General features: G+C 39.2%; 1 protein-coding gene across 4 annotated transcripts; it reads left to right on the top strand.

The window, feature by feature from the left end:
• The first annotated feature begins 486 nt into the window (after positions 1–486).
• Positions 487–21,098, top strand: vmp1 (vacuole membrane protein 1). Of its 4 annotated transcripts, none has more exons than XM_037776420.1 (12): positions 487–695; positions 1,155–1,252; positions 2,278–2,410; positions 2,951–3,041; positions 3,995–4,105; positions 10,823–10,990; positions 11,317–11,448; positions 13,733–13,813; positions 14,059–14,175; positions 16,152–16,213; positions 17,980–18,079; positions 20,057–21,098. In XM_037776420.1, the coding sequence occupies exons 2-12, from the start codon at positions 1,186–1,188 to the stop codon at positions 20,198–20,200; spliced, it is 1,206 nt and encodes a 401-aa protein (XP_037632348.1). In that variant the 5' UTR covers positions 487–695; positions 1,155–1,185; the 3' UTR covers positions 20,201–21,098. The 4 variants fall into 4 exon arrangements, with proteins under 4 accessions (XP_037632348.1, XP_037632346.1, XP_037632349.1 ...); XM_037776418.1 differs by having other exon boundaries at positions 498–695; positions 1,155–1,264; XM_037776421.1 differs by lacking the exon at positions 487–695 and adding an exon at positions 768–901.
• The last annotated feature ends 992 nt before the right edge of the window (positions 21,099–22,090 follow it).

Below are 22,090 nucleotides of genomic sequence, written 5' to 3'. Positions count from 1 at the left end.
GGGGGTTTGTTCCTCACTGTCTGAATATAATAATGGTCTATATGCAGTCTACAGCATTGCAGACTTTGTTTGAGGTAAGGTGTCCTTTAAGGGCTCAAAAAGAGAGATTATTCACAGTTAGACTGTCCTGACCTCTGATGGGCAGGCAGACACTGAACAACACTTTTAGGAATTGACTTAGGCCCAATGCCATCTTCATTTGTTTTTACACAAACATTGCTGCATGGCTCAAGGTTAAAATGAACCCTTTGAGGAGTGTTGCAATTGTCTCACTTTGTTGGGAAATCTGGCAACCTCCCATTGGACCATAAAACCCAACATGCGGAAACACGTCACCACTCCCGATTTCACAATAAAAGCATCTCCTTCATTAATTGTGTCTTCTATTGTGTAGAAAACGCAATAATTATGCTGCCTCTCGCTTTCTCGTTTATACAATTGATTATTCCACTATACTAGATTAATAAAAAAATGTACGTGAAGAAAATTATTCACGGTTTAACCGCAGCACCGCTTTTACTTTGACACCGTCTAAACGTTTGTGTTTCCGGGGCAACAGGACAGGACAGGAAAGAGGTAACGGCTGTCACTTGATGTTTAACAAACATCGCTGTGTTTCTCCTCTATTTAGCGTATGTTTTTATATTACTATAACAGCACAACGACGAGGGACATTTGTACACATCTCCCCACAAGTAAGGCGACTTCTTATTGGTTTTAAAACACCTTTACATTGATGTAGAAACTGCCTAACGTCTGTAGCTTATCCGTTAGCAACCGTTGTTGGCTAACCGGTTAGCATGTGGAGGATGATGATGATGTGCACGCATTTGGCTTCATATCTTGTTACAGATTGACCTACAACACGACGTTATCTCACTTAAACATTCACATTATTATGGTGAGGCAGTTGGTAATATGTTCACTTTAGTATAATCCCTTGTATGGTCTTTTCTCTTTGTAATTAGCATGTCAATAGGCGTGTTGAAGTCTTCGCAATGACAGTCTGATATCTGATTAAGAGTCGCTGATAAGGGTTTCATGACTGTCCCTGTCATATTCTCTGTCTTAGTCAGTAGGAAGCGAAACTACAGCAGAGAGAGGACACTGTTGAAAGAGAGACACCAAACTTGTCACCTTCTTTTCCTCCCTAGACTGCCCTGACCTGCTGAAACCTTGATTGACATGGCAGCCAATGGAGCAAGCTGTGAACAGCCACAGAAACGTGCAGGAGCCAAAGACAGACACAATGGCCAGTCGACAGGTTGGTAAAACCTTTAAAATGTACAAGTAGAGAAGTTAACTCTCATCTTTGAAGTGTCCCTGAAAACTTGTGTTATCTCTGATGACACAGATAAGTAGTGATACAAATCCCTGATTAGTTTTATGGTACTTTTGAGGTAAAGGTGCAAACAACGTGGCCTACAGTAGAACAAGAACCAGAAAGACTTGTGGTCAGGGAATGAAATTAGCACCTGCCACCTGCCAAATACAAGGTAAATGTTGGCTGTGGCAGGTAAACATTTCAGGTCACCTTGCCACCACAGCAGACAGGTTTTCCTTATATTAAGAAATATTTTTTTAAAAGCAATTCCTAAATTACAAAATAGTCAGGGATTAAGTTTACATGATCCATATTTCTACTGTCTGTTACCACTGACTCAGTGTTTACTAGGAGTGGTAGAAAATATCTAAAATATTGAGTATTGCAATACATTGCAAATCGATTTGTAATTAATAGTTTATATGCAAAGATTAACTCAAGTCAATTCTTCATTTTATTTGCAAAGATATGCGTCCTCTGTAATAAATGCAAATGCAGATCCTACTATTCTGATTGCATAAAAGTTAAAAAAAAATAATAAATTACTCAGATGATGCATATGGCGGTGTGTTCTTTATACTATGACAGTTTTCCTAAAATTAGATTAAAAAAAATCGCAATATATTGCCTTGTTTACAGTATCGCAATATATTCAATCATTAGCCCTGTATCATGATACGTATCGTATCGTCAGATTCTTGCCAATACACAGCCCTAGTGTTTAAAAAGGGTTCTACATAGATTTCAGAAGTGGCAGACAAAAAAATTGTGTGGCTAGTAGAAATGTTGAGTGAACTGCCACAGTGGCACGTGAGAAAAAAAAAATAATTTTAGACCCTGCTTGTGGTGTTTCATGTATTTAGCATTACCAGGTCAACAGGAAGCAATAGCTGATGTATATACTAGTATTATTACAGTATGTGTGGGTGATTGCAATTCTGTTTGTGCTCCAGACTCTTCAGTAAGAGAGAGGCGACAGAAAGATAAGGAGGATCGCCTGTCGCTGGTGGTATGGAGGAGGCCTGTCACCACACTACATTATTTCCTACTGGAGACCCTTATCAAGCTAAAGGAGTGGACGTTTAAGTAAGATGTTAAACAGGTTTTTCTAGTTTGCCTTTGTTGACGCACTATTTTTGCCTGGAGGGTTTGTGCTTGTGAGCTTTTGTCATATTTTGTTTGGTGTGACAGCATTGTTCAAGGGCTAGGGCTGTCCCGAATACCATTTTTTTGGGCTTCGAAGTTTCGGTGACAAATAGTTGAAGGTATTCGAAGCTCCATTTCAGTGCCACTGCCGCACTACTGTACACACACGCACCTTTACACACAACAAACCGTGACATCCGTCTGAGAATAACTAATAATTAATGTGGAATATGAATAATGTTGGATCATTCATTAATTCATGGGCTATTTGGGGATTTATACGTTATTATTATACTTTATAAATTTTTTTTTAAAATGTAAAAAACAAAACATTCGAATAGGGATTTGGAGGTCGATTACCATGGCAAAGGTCGAAGCATTCGGGTCAGCCCTTCCAGTCACCGTTTTTCAGTTTGTCTGTTTGTCTGTTTGGAACTTGTTTCCTTATTGACATTTTTGTTTTCTTTCCTTCCTGTTCAGGCTTTGGCAGCGACGAGGCACAGTGTTCTTATTTTTGGTGTTATGTTCCCTGTTCTCCTTCGCCTACTCCACTGAGGGAGCACACCAACAAGTAAGGCTTGACTGATTTGTTTTTTTAGTGACGTTAATAATCAACACCATTGCTCCATCACCAGCCTGTTTAAAGGTTAATGATAAGTCACTCTTTATCCACCTAAAAACATTCCTAGAAGAGTGTAGGGAGATAATGACGTGTGCACTGTTGTCAAGTAACCCTTGATCATACAGTCAGTTGGCTGAAAGTTATGTTTACAGATTCCTCTGTGCAGTGGTCCGAAACAGTTTGGTTAAAGCATCGCCAAGCTTCAATATAACATATTCCTAGATTGCTCACATTTATAATTATGAACTAATATATAACCTACCACAGGTAATTTAGAGCAGTGGTTTTCAACCTTTTTCTTGTCAAAGATCCCTAAATTGGTACCCATTAGGTCACAGATTCCCATTTGATAAGATTTCACTTCAGGAACCTCCATCTGAAAAGATTTTGGTTGTTAGATATGATTAAGACCAGAATTCTATAGTTGCCAACTACAGTTGAGGAAGTGAAACCTATGCTCATAACAGTCACCCTTATGGCTCTTACTCACGTTGGGCCCACTTCTATAGTGAGTTAAATAGTGCATAAACTATTCCCCATTTTTCTGGTTACCCCCTGGAACTCCCTCAAGGACCCTTGGGGGACCCTTGAGGGACCCATGGTACGATGAGATTACAAAATATACGCAAATTGAGATTTTAGAAATGTTACTAAAATCTTTCCCTCTAAAAAACAGCTGATATTACTTTAAAAAAGTTGCTCTTTTGGCCATAATCATACCATGACTCCAACGGAGAAAGAATTCTTCTGTAAAACATTAAATATGAGTAACATCTAACAGACAAGACTGAAACTCTAATTAACTGTAACTAAGAATTGACTTTTTTAATCAGACATAATTCATTGAACATTCCTGTGTCCTCCGCCTTCTAACCTGTTTTATTTTACTTTCTTCACTGAAGTATGTTAGCTACCTGGAGAAGAGGTTCCTATGGTGTGCCTACTGGGTAGGCCTTGGGATCCTGTCCTCAGTAGGCCTTGGGACTGGCCTGCACACTTTTCTCCTCTATCTGGTAAGATAACACTTTGTTATGGTTTGGCAAAAGTATAAACACTAGTTCTTGAACTGGGTTAGTACTGAATACAGAGACACTCGCAAACACTATATGAAAAAGATAAGAAAAAAGTATCACGTTGCACTGCATTAAGAAAGTGCTGCGGTCCCAATAGGGTGCATGACAAAACATTAAAAAAGGACAAAGCCACATCACTCTGAGGGCAGCTGTGGCTGTGAAGAAATATTCCATTTTAAAATGAGCAACATTGCAAAAGACTCAAGTGAGGAAAAAGAAAAACTAACACATCTTTATAAATTTAATTTAAACTACTGTGCTGGCTCTAAATAAAGTTTAAATCAACTGGAGCATATGTTGATTAAATTTAATTTGAATGAGCAGCATGTAATTGTAAAAAAAAAAAGTAGTGTGAAATGTCTATTGTGTGTGCAGGTGTGCAACTGAATTACTTTATCACTGACAAATGCACGTAAATTTCCACGTACACCACATTCTTATCTAATCATCCTAATGTTTTTGTCATGATGGTATCATCACTACATTTACATATTTCTGGGGAAACTGACTCAGCCGACCCATATGCGTCCCATATCTCAACTGTCAAAAGAATGCAAAGTGATAATAGCTGTAAAGAGTAACTTGTATCATTATCTGGTCGGCCGTACTCCGCATGAGTGAGTCAGGATGTCCTGTGTGTATCTATACTATACAGTTTGTTTGTTTTTTTCAGATTTAATTCACCACACACTATTTTCTTCTAGATATACCTTTATAGATGACATAAAAGCCCACGTGTGTCTATACCTGTAGTTACCAGAGGGTGGCACCACACTCCATATTCATTGTCCTTTACTTCTTCAAACTCGTTCCATTGTGTCACCCGTCAGTCTAAGGCTAACCAAAAGTTTAGTGTACTTTTTCCTTGACATGCAGTCACAGAATGACTGTATGACTGAGTCACCAAAATGTGTGTCATTTGTCTTGGTTGTGGTAAAAAAAAGGAGAACATGGCAAAATAAAACCAAAGTGCAACACAGTCTGCTTCAAGCTGATGATGTGGCTTCTGTTCTGTAGAACTTGTGCAGATGTGGGCCAGCTGAGTCAGCTGTTTCCATCATAATGAAATAATGGGAAAAGAAAGCTGGAACTGTGACCTTCCTGTTTTCAGAGACTATTTGCCCTCCTTCCATTAATGCTTTACAGCTCACCATGTGTTTGTTTGAATTGTTTCACTGTTTAGAAGTCTTCACTTACTTTATATACTGTGTCCAACTATAATGCAATAGTAGTGTGTGTATGTACTTGTTTGGATACTTGTTCTCTGTGTATCATAATACTGAGAAGGTGTGACCTCATCGTCTCTCCACTCTGTGTGAGGGAGGTTTCTTTCTATGAGTAGGCACCGTCATCTCCCCCGTATGGAACAACCTGATATCTGTTACAACAGCTTTTCTCATTTATTTTTTTTACAATTACCACCTTTTACTTTTCCAGTGGAGGCTAATTTAACAGCCATTTTTTAAAACAACTTCCCTTTGTGTTCTATAAGCCTCGGGTGGCCCTACTTGAGGCTCATCTCATAAAGTCTATCTTGTGTTACTCATCCTGATATTGCACAATTGGAAATTGTGAAAATTGTCCTCAGAAACAGTGTGTCTAAACCAGGGGTCTCCAACCTTTTTTTCTCTGAGCTAATTTGACAAAATGAAAATGGCAGAGAGCTACTCATAGCACCAAGTTGTACATCACCAATAGCAGACATCATTTCTGTCTCACTTTTATGGTCCTTTAATACTGTTTCAGCCACCGCAGTCATCGCCTTTGTTACAATCCCACCATAGGCAAAGGGCTTTTTGTGTTTTGTTAGGATGTGCGCCTCTAAACGAAGCCTCTGTTGCTGCGTTGGCCTTCTTCGTCAGTTTGATAAACAGAGACTGTTGTCTTTTAAGCGTTGTTTTCAGCTCCTTTACCTTCTCTGTTCATAGACTGTTACCAGCCAGAAAGATTGGATAGAAATTTGGTTTACAAAGTGAATTTGTGTTCTCAGATTTATGTACATATTCTTTGAAGCTTTAGCAAGCCACTCAGAAACAGGCTAGCGCAATAGCGAGCTATTTGTTTCTTCTATGCGATAAGATAGAGATCAGTCTTCCTACCCTCATGTTACAGCAGGAAAGTCTTGTTTGGACACTTGGGTAAACCCATTCTTTTGAAATTCAGGAAAATCTTACTATGTCTCATGTTTTCCATTGGAAGTGGGAGGGTTCTTGTGGTTCACGTGGCTAAAATGTTTTAATCCATTTGAGACATGATTAACAACTGAAAGATGCTACATCTAAAAACCACATCGATAAGTGTTCATTAAAAAAATCTGACCGCTGCTGGAACAAAAGACCTGCTGAACCTACTGAGTCTGTTAAAAACACTGTGTAGTAATTTTGGCCCTTGTTCTCTTTGTGGTGGTGTTTAATGTGGTGCTTTGAATAACCATTAACTTTACATCATTAGTTGACCAAATATATAACCTATTTGTTCCAACAGCATGTACGAGGAGTTGTAGTTGTGTTGGGCAATGCTTTTGGATATGTTGAGGACTCGGAGTCAAACCTGTTAAAAAATGAGTTCAGCTCACTTGTCTTTTCCCTCGCTTTTACAACTCCTGCCTTCTGCCCAAAGCTAGCGATCTCTCTTACGCCAATCCAGGCATCCTTTATCTTATTCCCCTCTAGACTGTAGCTCAGGAGGTAGTGCCGGGTCGTCCACTAATCGGAAGGTCGGTTGTTCGATCCCTGGCTCCTCCAGTCCACATGTCGAAGTGTCCTTGAAAATGTAAATCAGATTTTATTGAACAAAGCAAAGCACACAGTGACATGTAGTCTCTATCTTTAACCAAATCCTAGTATTAGGAGCAGTGGGCAGTTACTATATAGCACCAAGGGAGCAGTTTCGGGGTCCGAGGGGAACTGACACCTCTCCAGCTACCAGATCACAGTCTGTACTTGGTCTGTGCGGGGACTTGAACCTACGACCCTCCGGTTCCCAAGCCAAGTCCCCACGGACTGAGCTACTGCCACACCCTTGGGCAAGATACTTAACCCTAAATTGCTCCCGAAGGGTCTGCCATCGGTGTGTGAGTGAGCATTTAGATTAGATCCTGATGGGCAAGTAGACACGTTGTATGGTAGCCTCTGCCATCAGTGTATGAATTTGTGTGTGAATGGATGAATGTTGACATGTAGTGTAAACCGCTTTAAGTGGTGAGAAGATTTGAAAGGTGCTGTATAAATGTAACTTAATTTACCATTATATAGCATTTCCTCTAGCTTCCATTTTAGATCCACTTTAAAACCCTCCCTATCACATGTCATAAAGGCATGTTTCTCATTTAGAAGAGCCATCAGGTTGCTTTTAATTCAGGGTGGGGGTGTTCAGGAAATGTTAAGAATGGTGGTGTTGTCCATACAAAAGTAGATACATGGAGTGGCACAGTCTGTCAAGCTGCCGATGTCCCCTTTGTGTGACTCTCACTGCATATCCTGATCAGAAGCATCCCTTTTCTCAGAAAGCCTTCTTTACATTCTTAGCCACATGATGTAAGCCCTCTGCTCATAAGGAGACTATTTCCTGTATCCATATTCACTAAAGCCTAGTTCATGTTCACAGTGCAACAGCTCCTATCACTGCTGCCTACTCAGTGTTGATGTTAGCCTTTGACAGGAAACCCCCGGTGTTAGTATTGAAGGGAAAAACCACATGTCCCACCTGCAGTGTTAAATGTGAATTTACCTCAAGCCTGAAGCATTAATACATAGCCCCACAGAGAGGATGAGATCATCATGCTCATGGGAAAAGGGGATTCACTCACCACCAGTGTGATCTTATGAATCATTAAGATGTTTTGGAGGTCATTGCCGTGCATCTAAGTGCTGGATTCTAGTCATACTATTTTGGTTGAAATATAAGAGAAAAGACATGCTCATACATTGTTGCTTTTGCTTGTAGATTTGTCTATTTGATCAGATCACCAAGCATCTTTCAGATTTCCCACTGTAATGATGGAAGCTAAGGATGATGTTTATCCACCACTTTGTCCATTCATCTCTTTGGTTTAGAACAAGATCTCTGGACTATTAATGTCCTGTGTGTATGATGCCCAGACAGTGGTGGAGTGGAGGGTATACGCAGGTATACGGAGTAAACCCACCTCTTTTTATCAGTAGTTTACAGTATACCCACCTATCAGCCACAAATTGGAATATATAGGAGAGTATACCCACTTCCTACTCAGTATCCTACTACCCATCTACCTTGTAGTACACCCACCTCATCAATGAGGTGCCCAGAGGATGATTACTAATTTTGATAACTGCATGCCACCATCAGGTCAAAATGACTCTCAACCAACACAAGGTGTTTTTCAAAATAATTTTGTTGGATTTCCGCAAAATGTGCTGTGGTTGTTCATGAAGCCTAGAGGATTAAATCGTTACATTTTTGGTGACACACAGGAACCACACCCAAGAACTTCCCGCCATCCAGAGGTCAAAATGTCAAAGCAGATTGCCGTGAAATTTCCTGAACTCATTCATGCTGCTAAGGGGGATAATCCATTTTAATTATCAGCTGAGTCACCTCCCTAATAGCCTGCGGGGTTGTTATGAACTTTGCTGCCTCAAGGGTCAAGTTTTCTTGTTCTTGAATAAACGTGATTTGTGTTTCTTTCTTCATGTGATGGGTCCTTGATGAAATCCACTTGCTGAAATAGATACTGGACAAAGAAGTGGTCTATCTGCCCAGTATGCAAATGTGCTTTTCTGACTTTGAACAAAGAAGTTCACTTCAGGGTTAACGTATCCCCTGTCTGATGTGTATCAGAACTTGTTTTCAGAGTTTGACTCAGTTTTTTCTTGTAAACACCGACTTGTCGTGTCATGAAGAAATGCCGTTGAATGGAGTTCTGTTTGGTCTGAAACAGACTGTTATGTAAACTAAAGAAGCCTCCTGTGTGCTCATACTCGGTGGGGGGGTGAGGTGGAGGGGTACTATGGGGGAGCAGTTGCAGTCATCACAGATTAATTACTGTGTGCTGTCCATCTACTGTCAGTGTTGCCTGTATCACCTTGGAGAGGCATAATGGAGTAGCTGTGTTGTGGTTACAGGTGGGTCAACTGTTATTGAGGCCAGGTGGCTGCTTCTAACCAGACGTCTTCTTCACAATGATAAATGATGACCTGTCAGAGAGACTGTGACTCAGCTACTGTCGGTGTGTGTCTGTACCTATGTGGGCAGATGAGTCTGTTAGCACACGAGCTGCGTTTAATAATGCAACAGCAGATTAAATAGTTACAGTATATACACTCAGTTGCCAATTTATGAAGTACACTTGGCTAAAAGCAGTGATAGAGGAAGCATTCAGATCCTTTACTAAAGTAAAAGTAATAAAACTACACTGTGGAAATACGCTGTTACAAGTAAAAGTAAAAAATGTTACTTATGGAAAAGTATGTAAGTATAATCAGAAAAATGTACTCAAAGTATTAAATACAGAAACATCTAAATGAAAAACACTCAATGATTTATAATAGATTTAAATAATTAAAAGGAAAAGCAGCAAATCTTCACATTTGTGAAGTTTGAACCATAACACTTGTCATATTTGCCTGAAAAATTACATTAATGATTAATAAATACATTTTCAGTCAATCAACTATTCGTTATAGCTGTACTTGTATAAACTGTTGGGTAGTTCAATTTATAACAAAACATGTTGTATAACCTCTTCATATGTTTTTCTGTGCAAAAATCTTAATTTGTAAAGTAACTAAAACTGTCAGATTTATGTAGTGGAGTAAGAAGTACGATATTTTCCTCTGAGATGTAGTGGAGTAGGAGTAGACAGTGGCAGTAAAGTAAAGGTCAAGTATCTCAAATTTGTACTTCAGTACAGAACTTGAGTAAAAGTAACCCAATCTAATACAACTGCCCTGTAATAAATGCTAGGTGTTCCTAATAAACTGGCAATCGAGTGTAAGGAAATGATGACATTATGGTGCTGGCAATATTTAAACCTTTATCCATTTAAAATGCCTGCTGCTGTTGAGAAGACTAGTCTATTAATCATAATTATAATATATAACACAGTCTAAAATATCCTTTAACCTATGACTTGACTAGGGCTGCAACTAATGATGATTTTCATTATTGATTAATCTGACAACTATTTTCACAATTAATCGATTAGTTGTTTGGGCTATAAAATGTCGATCAGTGTTTCCCAAAGCCCAAGATGACGTTCTCATATGTCTTGTTTTGTCCACAACTCAAAGATATTCAGTTTACTTTCATAGAGGAGTAAAGAAACCAGAAAATATTCACAATTAAGAAGCTGGAATCAGAGAATTTAGATTTTTGTTTCTTAAAAAATAACTCAAACCAATTAATCGATTATCAAACTAGTTGGCGATTAATTTAATAGTTGACAACTAATCGATTAATTGTTGCAGCTCTACACGTGGCCACTGCAGATTGAGTGTGTATTGTGTATCCCATTGCTCAGCTACCTCAAGCTACAGTATCTACCACATTTACAACGTAGCCACATGGGCAAGTGTTTCATGACACACATTGGACAAAATCAATGTGCCAGTATATGTGCCAGTGGTTTCCAGTCTAATTAAAGCAGCTCATCCTCTCCATCTGTCTCACCTCTCTCAGGGTCCTCACATAGCATCAGTAACCCTGGCAGCATACGAGTGCGGCTCCACAGACTTCCCAGAGCCTCCGTACCCGGACCAGATTGTCTGTCCCCAAGGTGGAGGACTGGAGGGAAGCATCTCCCTCTTCTCCATCATGTCAAAGGTCCGCCTGGAGGCCTGCATGTGGGTGAGTCCTAGTTTGAATAAAAAGACAATACAGTCATCCACGTTGAAGAATGGCAAGAATGTTTGGCAGTGCCAGCAGCGGGTGGCATTGTGACAGCCAGGAACTTCATTCACCCTCATTTCAACATGCCAGGACCAAAACGTTAACAACATTATGATGCTTATAGAGCTTAAAAAGATTGTTTTGAAGTATGCGTTACTTTTCACAAAGCGGTCGCGTGCACCAAATCCAATAGTTCATGGTGGCATGAGTAGTTGCCTGTGGGTGAATGTGGGAAATAGATAAGCAAACGCTGACATGGAGCTTTTCAATTTGTGCCGGTTTAGGGGGCAGGCACCGCCATCGGAGAGCTGCCTCCATATTTCATGGCCAGAGCGGCTCGTCAGTCAGGAGCTGATCCAGAGGATGAAGACTACGAGGAGTTTGAGGAGATGCTGGAGCAGGCAGAGGGCGCTCAGGTCAGAGTTGCACACACACCTATACGTCCGTCATGAGAACCACTGGCTTGGTCATTAGCCGGTCATATACATGGGCACATAAATACAAAGAATATTTTGTATAAAGATTTTAAAAGCATTACCCACCTCCAATGTGCTTTTCATTTGATTTGAAGTGGCAAAAGTTGACACCTTAACGTATGGTGTCTCATTTTTCATTTATCGGTTAAGAATCTCCAAAAAGCACAAACACAAGAAAACTGTGAATAAGTTACATGTTCTTTATCCCACAAATTTGTCACATTTAGTGTGAAAGGTAGCCCAGATTCAACCCCCTGCCTTCCATTGAAAACACACACACTGCATGTTGAAGTATCTATCCCTCTATTTGGTTCCATATTAGCACAGGTGTTTACACTTTACCAACCCACCCAAGTATGATAAGATCATATCTGGTTTGGCCTCATCTTTATAATGCACAGCTGACCATGGAGCCACTGTCCAGTGATTGGTCTTAAAGTGCCACGTGACTTCAGTGAAGCCCCTCCCTCCTTACACTTCCAGTAAATCTGTCTGTTCGTGGGTGAGTCACCCTGAGCACAGCTCCCCCTTTAATCATCCTTCGGGCTTCGTTCTCCTTCCCTCCCTCCCTCCTTCCCTCCCTTCTTCCTCTCTTTTCACCGGCCTCTAATTTGAATGACAGACAGTTCTGTCAGGAACCGAGCTCACATGACTGGAGACGGCTGAGATCAGATGCTGAGTCAGCAGCAGCAACAGAAATCAGAGGGATTGTGTACATTGTCTCCATGACCTGTTCTCACTTCACTGGTTCTCAGCTGAATAGGCTAAACCTCACATCACATGTCTTTCATCATGGGGATTTATTCAGGATGTATCCACATGTGCATTTGTCATAGGATGGTTTTCTAAGCAGCTGTCTCACAGAGGAGTCACTTTTATTAGGAGCTGAGGAACACACGATTCATGGGAATGAATGTCACACAACATATCTTAAAAGAGAAGTACATCACTTAGAGTTGTGTATATTGTTATTAAGGCTGTCAAAGTTAACACGATAATAACGCTGTAACGCAATTTAGTTTTAACACCACTAATTTTGGTGAGGAGAAACTGTCATGTCCATTTTCAAAGTGGTCCCTTAACTTTTGACCTCCAGATATGTGAATGAAAATGGGTACCCACGAGTCTCCCCTTTACAGACATGCCCACTTTATGATAATCACTTGCAGTTTGGGGCAAGTCATAGTCAAGTCAGCACACTGACACACTGACAGCTGTTGCTGCCTGTTGGGCTTCAGTTTGCCATGTTATGATTTGAGCATATTTTCTATGCTAAATGCAGTACCTGTGAGGGTTTCTGGACAATATTTGTCATTGTTTTGTGTTGTTAATTGATTTCCAATAATAAATATATGCATACATTTGTCCCCTCCCATGTTGATAAGAGTATTAAATACTTGACAAATCCCCCTTTAAGGTACATTTTGAACAGATAAAAAATATGCAATTAATTTTCGATTAATCATGATTAACTATGGACAGTCATGCGATTAATCACAATTTAAATATGTAATCAATTGACAGCCCTAATTGTTATAGTCAGTATTTTCAAGTCAGTATTCTTCGTTGGACTAAAATGACTTGGCCTCACTGGCAAGGAACTTGTAAACCTTAATGCTGCATCTTTGTGTGTTTTTTTTGTGATGTGGAAAAAATATGCACCACAATGATTGACTAAAAAATAATTGACATAGCTAAAATGAGTCAGGTTTGAAGATGAACACGAACAACTAAAATTTTAATTGCTTCCAAATTTGACATTGATGATATGGCAGTTTTCCCTCCTGCATCGGCTGTGATCGTCACCATGTAACCACAGACGTTTCACCCCAGAGGGATGGAGATTTTTCACCACACAGTTTTCAGCTGTAATGCCACCAAAGTCACCAAACCAAAAAAAAAAAAATCTTACAGTGCTCAGAAATAGTAGGTATTTAAACACACAGTAGTCTCCACAAGGCTCTCATTCCTTGTAATAACATTTCTGACAACACTTTTGTTTGGTTGAAAACCGCACATCTGCGAGGAGTACAGCATGGTTATTTAAAGAAAAGGGTGATGTGTGTTTAGAGACACTCGTGTATTTAAATAGAAATTGTTGCAGTGTGGTAGAACAGGTTTTACAAACCATGAGTCATGAAAGTCAAATTTTAAGAAAACCTTTCCCATTCATATCTGACAGAAGTAGTGTGTGTTTAATTTTTTTTTTTATATCTGTTTGCAGGATTTCGTGACAAGAGCAAAACTGGGAGTCCAGCATATGGTGCAGAAAGTGGGATTTTTTGGGATCTTGGCTTGTGCCTCTGTAAGTATAAATTTATTTATATATACATTTATTATATATTTAAGGTTGTTTATAACATCCCTTAAATTTTTATACATACAAATATTAATGTTACATTGAAGATGTCTTTCCTCATTTGACCAAACATCTGTCACCGTTGATGCAGATATACTCTGAAGGAAATTAAGCTGTAACCTGACACCTGTAACAAGGGTCATTTATAAGATTGTGAATCAGTAAAATTGTCTGATGTGTATGTGTTTTAGATCCCTAATCCTCTCTTCGACCTGGCTGGAATAACTTGCGGTCATTTCATGGTTCCCTTCTGGACCTTCTTTGGAGCAACACTAATTGGGAAAGCCATCATCAAGATGCATATACAGGTCAGTAGCTCAACTAAAAAGTTTATCAGAAGTGGTTAGAAATGAGCAAATTACGGGTGCCTCGATAGCTCACCTGGTAAAGTGGGCGTCCATGTACTAAAGCTGAGTCCTTAACACAGTGACACGGGTTCGAATCTGACCCATGGCCCTTTGCTGCATGTCTTTCCCCCTTTCCTGTCTCCCCTGCACTGTTGAATAACGGCAAAAGAGCCAAAAAATTATCTTTAAAAAAAAAAAAAAAAAAATTAAGAAACAAGCAAATTACACCAGGTTTTTCCATTTTATCATGGACCATACAGGCAGGCAGCATCTTGCCTTTGAATGCGGAGTACTGCAGTATAGTGGTATTGACGATAACCGTGATATTTAAAAAATGAAATATTGATATCATGTTAATGATACACACATGATAATATTGTGTAAATAATCCAGCGCCTCTTAAATTATTTTATATATACAGTTATGGTTACAGACTCTCTCTCCACTTCCATGCACTCGTATTTTGAGTGTAATTCATTTTCCAAAAAAAAGAGAAAACCCACAATAAAGATATTGCGATAATACCATTATTAGTGTAAAAAATATCAAAGTATCGATACACATCGATACTGAATATTTCAAACGGTTTCAACAATCATTTTCCACAGTATCAATACACAAGCTGAGATGACACACACACACACACAGCTAATTATCTTTTAATAAAAATCAAAAATTTGATGTCCTCAATTTTTCCCTGTGGAATCAAAAAGGGTTTCGATTATCAAAATATTTCAAGGTATTTTATCGAAGTTAGAAATTCCAGTATCCTGACAATACTAATCGTTATCATGAATTTTTTTGGTAGTGAAAATCTCATATCGTGATAATCCTACTTTGAGTATGACTTGTAATTAGGCATGTCAAAAAATCCACTGGTAAGAGAAAAAAAAGGCTTTGCACTGACTGATTCATCATCCCCACAACCTCAAAACGGGTGGGAGAACTGAGATCAAACTTAGAGCTTAGATCATGAGGTGGTGGCTGTGAGAAACTCCTAATTGTGCACTTCTGGTTAACTATTTGTGACGGTGCTCTGGTCCTTTGGGGATTCCTTATTCTGCTTTTAGCTTTGGAATCATCCAGCACGTATAAACAGGCTCCAGATGAAAGGAGTGAAGCTTTTAAGAAGTCTTTAACAAGAGTGGATTTTTAAAAAATGCACTAGATCAAAAAAATGTGTTAATTACGGAGTGTATTGTTGAGTCTGCCACACCAGTGACTAATATAAGCCAATACTGAGAGAGTCTGTCTGCGGGTGAGTCGCTGAGTGTCTTAACAAACTTATCCATCTCATGGTGGTACCAGCCAGTGATGTCACTGAGGCCCTTCACACAAAGGGGCCCGTTGGGCAGCAGGGGATATGGAGGATGTAGAATGGACATGAGAAGCTAGACATGAGAGGAGGAAATTGAGCAGACGGTAAGAGGCTGCAGGGGGTCTCTTTGTTTTGTTTTTTCTTTCTTGTACCTTGAAGCTCTCGGGGCATCACGTGTCATATCCTGTCTGATTTTGTCCAGGGGGCCATGTGTCATGCTGTTTAAAGCTGATCAGTTTCAGGACCGGAGAAAGAATATTGTGGTTTTGCCCCCCCGCTTTGGCGCTTTGCAAACCACACAAAGCCCCTCGCAGCCCAAACTTTAGCTTACTGCCAGGTTTGGGTTTTGTAATTAGTGTGTCTGTGGACAGTGGCAGATGTGGCCTCAATTTCCCACAGCTGTGCCGCTAAAATAAAAATAAATTGTCGTATCTATCAATTTATCTGTTTGTCATGTGTGTTTCTTAGAGACACTTTGTTGTTTCTTCCAAAATTTTTCTTCCGATGTCCTGTAAAACACTTCAACCAAAAAATATTTAGAATTAATTGTACACCTCTGCATATGATCAGCAAGTATTTGGGTTTAAAGCCAATTAATCTCTCCCTTGTTTTCCTACAGAAACTATTTGTTATCATCACCTTCAGCAAGCACATAGTGGAGCAAATGGTGTCACTCATTGGGTAAGTGTCTTTCTGTGTTTGTGTGCGTGTGCGCGCGTGTTTTTTTGAGAAAGACAATCAGGTATTTTGTGGCGTCATTGTCTTTCCCCTGCTTTTGTGGTCGGAAATGCATTCGTAAACTTTTTCAGATGCATTTTGACCACTGATTGGAAATCCTGTACGAATAAATGCTTTCACTGCGTGGGTGCTCGTGCATGCACATAAACATTTCCACATAAAGGTCCCCCCCCCACCACACACACACACATATGCGATCCATCTCTGAAGTATTGGTGGTCAGGCGTGTGAGGTCCCGTCCGAACACGTTGATCTGACTCACCAAGTTCAGCTTTGACTGAGAGATTTTGCCCCAGCGAGGCGGGACACACAGTCGTAGACATAAAAGAAAACTTTCTCTGACTGTTAAACTAATTTCAGGTTTCGCCAATTTATAGGGATTAAAGGTAATATCCTAATTGTTGGTTTTGGATGGTAAAATTAGCTATTCAAGATATCAGTTAGTATTTATTGTAAGTCAAGGGACTGCAGTTGAAACTTAGCCAAGAGGCACATTTACAGAAATGTTTATTAATGTGCACTGTCCCTGTAAATTTAAACTGTATAAGTAAATAAGTCATCAATTGTCATTAGGTAAAATTAAAGTTTAGACTAAATGTTAAGAAACCAACATCTCCATAGAACTGCTTCATTTTTATTGATCTATTGGCTGATAAATGTTCACTTGCATGTCTGTCCAGGTAGAAACTTTGACCTTATTTGTACCTAATCTATGGTCATACTGAGAATCCTGTTTCTTTTTAATTCAAAAATGAGATTCAAGGTTCTTTCCTATGAAATTCAGATGGTCTTTGCTGTGACTCGCTGTGATGAGTGCTTCACTGCTGATACAGGATGTTTTTTGGCTCTTGCTTGTGTGTTTATGTATGCGTGCTCGCATGTAAAGAGGGAGAGATAACAAGAATGAGTCAGTCAAAACTAGTTAGGTTTATTTGAAATCAGCAATTACCCACTTCCCCTTTGCTGTTTGTTTAGTAAATTGTCTCCTTTTTTTTGCTCAGTCAAGTCGACTGAAGTCGAAGACAGAATTTAATTTATGCAGTGCTGTATTTAAGTGTTTACAGCCTGTAGGATATTTGTCTTTTCATGGTAATGATGAGTTTTGCATCATGTAGAGATACTTTCAACTGCTGACTAAATGGTAAAACTACAACACCAAACCTCTACATGTATATGACATGAGTTGATAAACTGGTAGCCATTATGATTGGCCCCCTAGTGAGCTAATCCACATTGCCAAATAAGGACATGAGCACACCCTGATTAGATATCTTCCCACCGAGAAGGCAGCAATGGTGGTAAAGGTGATGACATCATGTCGACTCACTTCCTGGTTGAAGGGGCTGACACCGGCTCCTATAGAGAGCTGTGGAGAATAAAAGGAGGGCTGAAGGGTTTCTGCTTCATTCCTCTCTGCTGCCTGCTCACAGTGCTGAGCAGAGGAGGTGGAGGCTCCAGGATAGGCCCCACATGTAGGATGGGGCCTCCAGCAGCTGTTACGAGGATGCTGGTTGAGGACCTTTGGTAGTGTTCAGGGAAAGAGAAGACTTCTTTGAGGCTCTTATGGGGAGCTCAGTGTTCAGGGTCCAAAGCTCCATGTCAAAGGAAGGGGGCTTTAAAGGGTAAGTTAATTAATGTTCTTCCTCCCTGTCTCTTGTGTCTCTTTTCTTTGCCGTTCTGTGTGGATGTATGCGGGACTGCGGTGTCAGGTCTGTGCCCAAAGTGGGACCATCAATCCAGAAGCCCTTCAGTCATTACCTGGAAGCACAGAGGAACAAGCTGCACCATGCTGGAGGAAGTGCACCGGCGGTAAGAGCAATACTTTATTTGACTTTGCACAACTTTCAAGTGACAAAATATGAGCTTTATTGATGTATTTATTTAAGATTAACAACAATATGTATGTAAGATTTTTGTTATACTGTAGAAAATGAAAAATATCAGCAACATCATCAGAGTTGGGAGTTTAAGTATAGCCCAACCAATACTTGATTTTTGAGGCTATTATTGATATTTGGGAGTTTATAAAGCTAGATAATCACACATTGACCTTTTATTTTGTTAATCGCATAACATACATTTGTTAAAATAAAAATCCTTAAATTTGGTTATTAAAGAATTGTGACTAAGATATGTAGTGAGCGTGAAAAATATAATTATCAGTGCTCTCTGGTGGACAAAGTATGTAACCAAGAAACTTAATTTTTAAATTACCTCAAACATATCTTTGGCATTTCTGGACTGTAATTCCTTACTTATTGGCCAATACAGCTACAACTAATGATTATTTTCATTGTCGATTAATCTGTTGATTATTTTCTACATTAATCGTTAGTTAGTTGTTTGGTCTATAAAATGTCAGAAACTGGTAAAAAATGTCAATCAGTGTTTCCTAAAGACCAAGATGACGTCCTCAAATGTCTTGTTTTGTCCACAACTCAAAGATATTCAGTTTACTCTCATAGAGGAGTAAAGAAACCAGAAAATATTCACATTTAAGAAGCTGGAATCAGAGAATTTTGACTTTTTTTTTCTTAAGCAATTACTCAGACCGATTAATTATCTAAATAGTTGGTGATTAATTTGATAGTTGATAAGTAATCAATTAATCGTTGCAGCTCTGGTTTATAGTAGAGAAAAAAATGATACACATTTTATTACTATATGATTAGTATGACACTATTTTAACACCATTTTACAAAAGGTGTGGAGCAGCTAGCCCATTTTATAGAAGGAATCTGACACAGACTGTTAAGTCAGCAATCATTTTTTCCACTAAAGCAAATTACCTAATTTTTCATTGCCTCATAATAGAAATAAGGAATTAAAGAGTGCTTGAGCTACCAGCACTCCCTTCGCTCCTTAATGACTAACACTCATTATATTCATGTAAGAGCTGTAGAGACAGTTATGTGAGGGTAACACAGTAATGCCTGCCAGGAATATTCAGTTTACTGTCATAGAGGAGTAAAGAAACCAGAAAATATTCACATTTAAGAAGCTGGAATCAGAGAATTATGACTTTTTTTTTCCTTAAAAAATTACTCAAAGCGATTCATCAATTATCAAAATAGTTGGCGATTAATTTAATAACGGCAACTAATCGATTAATTGTTGCAGCTCTATCGGCTAACATGCGTTGATCCTAATATATTTGCGATAAGCTGATATCAGAGGATTTTATCGAAACTGACCTAGTAGTACATGAAGAAAATGGTATTCAAATATAAAGACAAACTTTCCCCATTTGTAGAATTTAACCCATGGAGTGTGTATTTTTCAGCAGCCAAAGACTGATGTAAACTAAAAACTTGACTGATAAAATCCTCAAAGTTTTATCGAAACTGCCATTTTCAAATCGCAGGATGAGGAGGAGATTGCAGTATTTGTTAAAGGGAAAATAAAAATGTGTGTCATGATACCATTTTAAATTAAATATTGTTGTGCTGCAGAGATGTCCTGGCCTACACATCTTATTCTACAGACATCTTTGTTTGGTACAGATCCTCGCAAAAAATCATACCATAATCATTTTAATATGTTCAATGAAAATGAGAATACTGATGAAAAAAATTATTAAATCATATTGCAATTGCAATATCAGTAAAAATAATCGCAATTAGATGTTTTTTCAAAATTGTGCAGCCCTATGTACTACTGTTATGTATGCAGGATGCCAACAATATTCACAATATTTTATTATGCCTGGATTTGTGTGTTCATGAACTGTAATAGCTTTTATGATGGTAATAATGACATATGCACTCCCAATTCTGTGTTTTCCAGGATGAGAACTGGCTGTCGTGGGTGTTTGAGAAGGTGGTGCTGGTCATGGTCTGCTACTTTGTCACCTCCATCGTCAACTCCATGGCTCAGAGCTATGCCAAGCGCCTGCAGCAGCAGCGGCACTCGGAGGAGAAAACCAAGTGATGACGAGACAAAGCGGTACAAACATCCAAGTGACTGTGTTTCTGCTGCTGCTGAGAACCCCCCCCTCCCGCTCCCCACTCAGCCACAGCCACTCACTACTTAACAACAAACCTCACCCAGCCCATCCATTCTCAGAGGCCGACCACTCAAAAACCAGGCACTATTTGTTGGTGTGTGCGTGTGTGTGTGTGTGTGCGTGTGTGTGAGCTTTTGAGGATGCTGTTTACCGTTTGTCCCTCTTCAGGTTTTGTAGTTCTTCCTCTCATCTCACTCTCTAGGTGCGTGTAGTGCGATTGGTTGTATTGCTGATTTTAACATGTTTCTTTAACGTTTAAATTAACCCATTCATTGACCTCAGAAGTAAAGCAGTGGTTTGGTGGTGACTGCTGTGTGCGTGCAGTGTCCATCAGATGCCTTATGCAAGACGGGAAGGTCCGACTTCCCTTGAATATAGCTCTTGATTTTTATTTAATTTTGTAACATTGATGTATGGATGGATCTCGACTTGTTTGTACAGAAGATAACTGCGATGGATGATCTTTATTTTCAGGGTTTATTTTTCCTCATGTTTTTGTCCCATTAAGACCAATTTGTCTTTTTTTTGTCTGGTGGAAAAAAAAGCAATATCGACTTTAAAACAGTGTGGTATTGACAGTTTGCACATTGTGTAAATATCTTAATATCTTTTTTGACAGTATGCGCAGATGTATTTCTATTCTAATGGTCTGTGTGGACATGAGTAAACTTGAACCAAAACAAAAAAAAGAAAAGGTGATATCATTTGTAAAGTGACATTGTACTCTCAGCTAACTAGTCCCATTTCTATTCTGTACATTTAGGTTGAACCTTGGATCAGATCATGTATATAAAACATGTAAATCATGGCATTTGTTTCCAAGTCTGTCTCATTTTTTTGACTTTTAAATGTTCATCCTGATATGTTCTTGTGATCTTTAGATGTTTAAATGCTCTCTGAGAAATGATCATCCTTAAGGTAAGTGATTGAGGTTGTTTGTGTGCTGATTCAGACTTTTCAATGCCTTCCTGATTTACGTTGCCTGAAACATACTTGGCTCCAGCTCTTGGATAAGATCCTCGTCTATATGCTCAGCCGTGAACTCCTCGACACCACGTTCCCACCCCGTCAGCTAGCTTATCAGACTGGTGTTGGCTGTTTCATGAGCACGGCAACAGCGGTCTGTAAGCTGGCTGAAGTTGTGGGCCTTCAACATTTTATGCCAAAACTTCACTTCAGCCGGTCCACTCGTGGATACAACGGCCTGTCTTTAGTGATTTCATTTTAATCATCCTACTTGTGGAGATACTGTTCTGAAAAATATAAGAACAATAAAGTGATGAAAAGTATGTTAAATGATGTCCTGGTCGCTTTTCTTTGTTCCTAATAACTGCTGAATATTACATACATTCACATTTCAAACTATAATCAGTCACGGTGGATCCTGCTCATGTTTTCTGGTCTTGTCCTTCTATTCAGATCTTCTGGAAGGATGTTATCTGGGTGTTAGTATCAGTGTCACATCCCTCTTTATATTGGATATATCTCTGACAGGCTAAGTAAAGATGATCTCTACATCCTAAAGATCTTGTTGGCAGCAAGTAAGAAGGCCATTTACAAAACACTGGCTTCAGAAAAATTGTCCAACTGCTGGCTGCCTCTTTGTCAATATTTTTAAACAGCTACATCTTCTAAAACAGACTCAATCTACAGTAGCCACGGGTAGAGCTGCAACAATTAATCGATTAGTTGTCAACTATTAAATTAATCGCCAACTAGTTTGATAATCGATTAATGGGTTTGAGTATTTTTTTTAAGAAACAAATCTAAATTCTCAGATTCTAGCATCTTAAATGTGAATATTTTCTGGTGTC

This window comes from Sebastes umbrosus, chromosome 7, assembly GCF_015220745.1.
Source record: "Sebastes umbrosus isolate fSebUmb1 chromosome 7, fSebUmb1.pri, whole genome shotgun sequence".
NCBI classification, from domain to species: Eukaryota; Metazoa; Chordata; class Actinopteri; order Perciformes; family Sebastidae; genus Sebastes; species Sebastes umbrosus.
The sequence above is the reverse complement of the archived record's forward strand: the minus strand, read 5'-3'. Positions and strand labels throughout refer to the sequence as shown.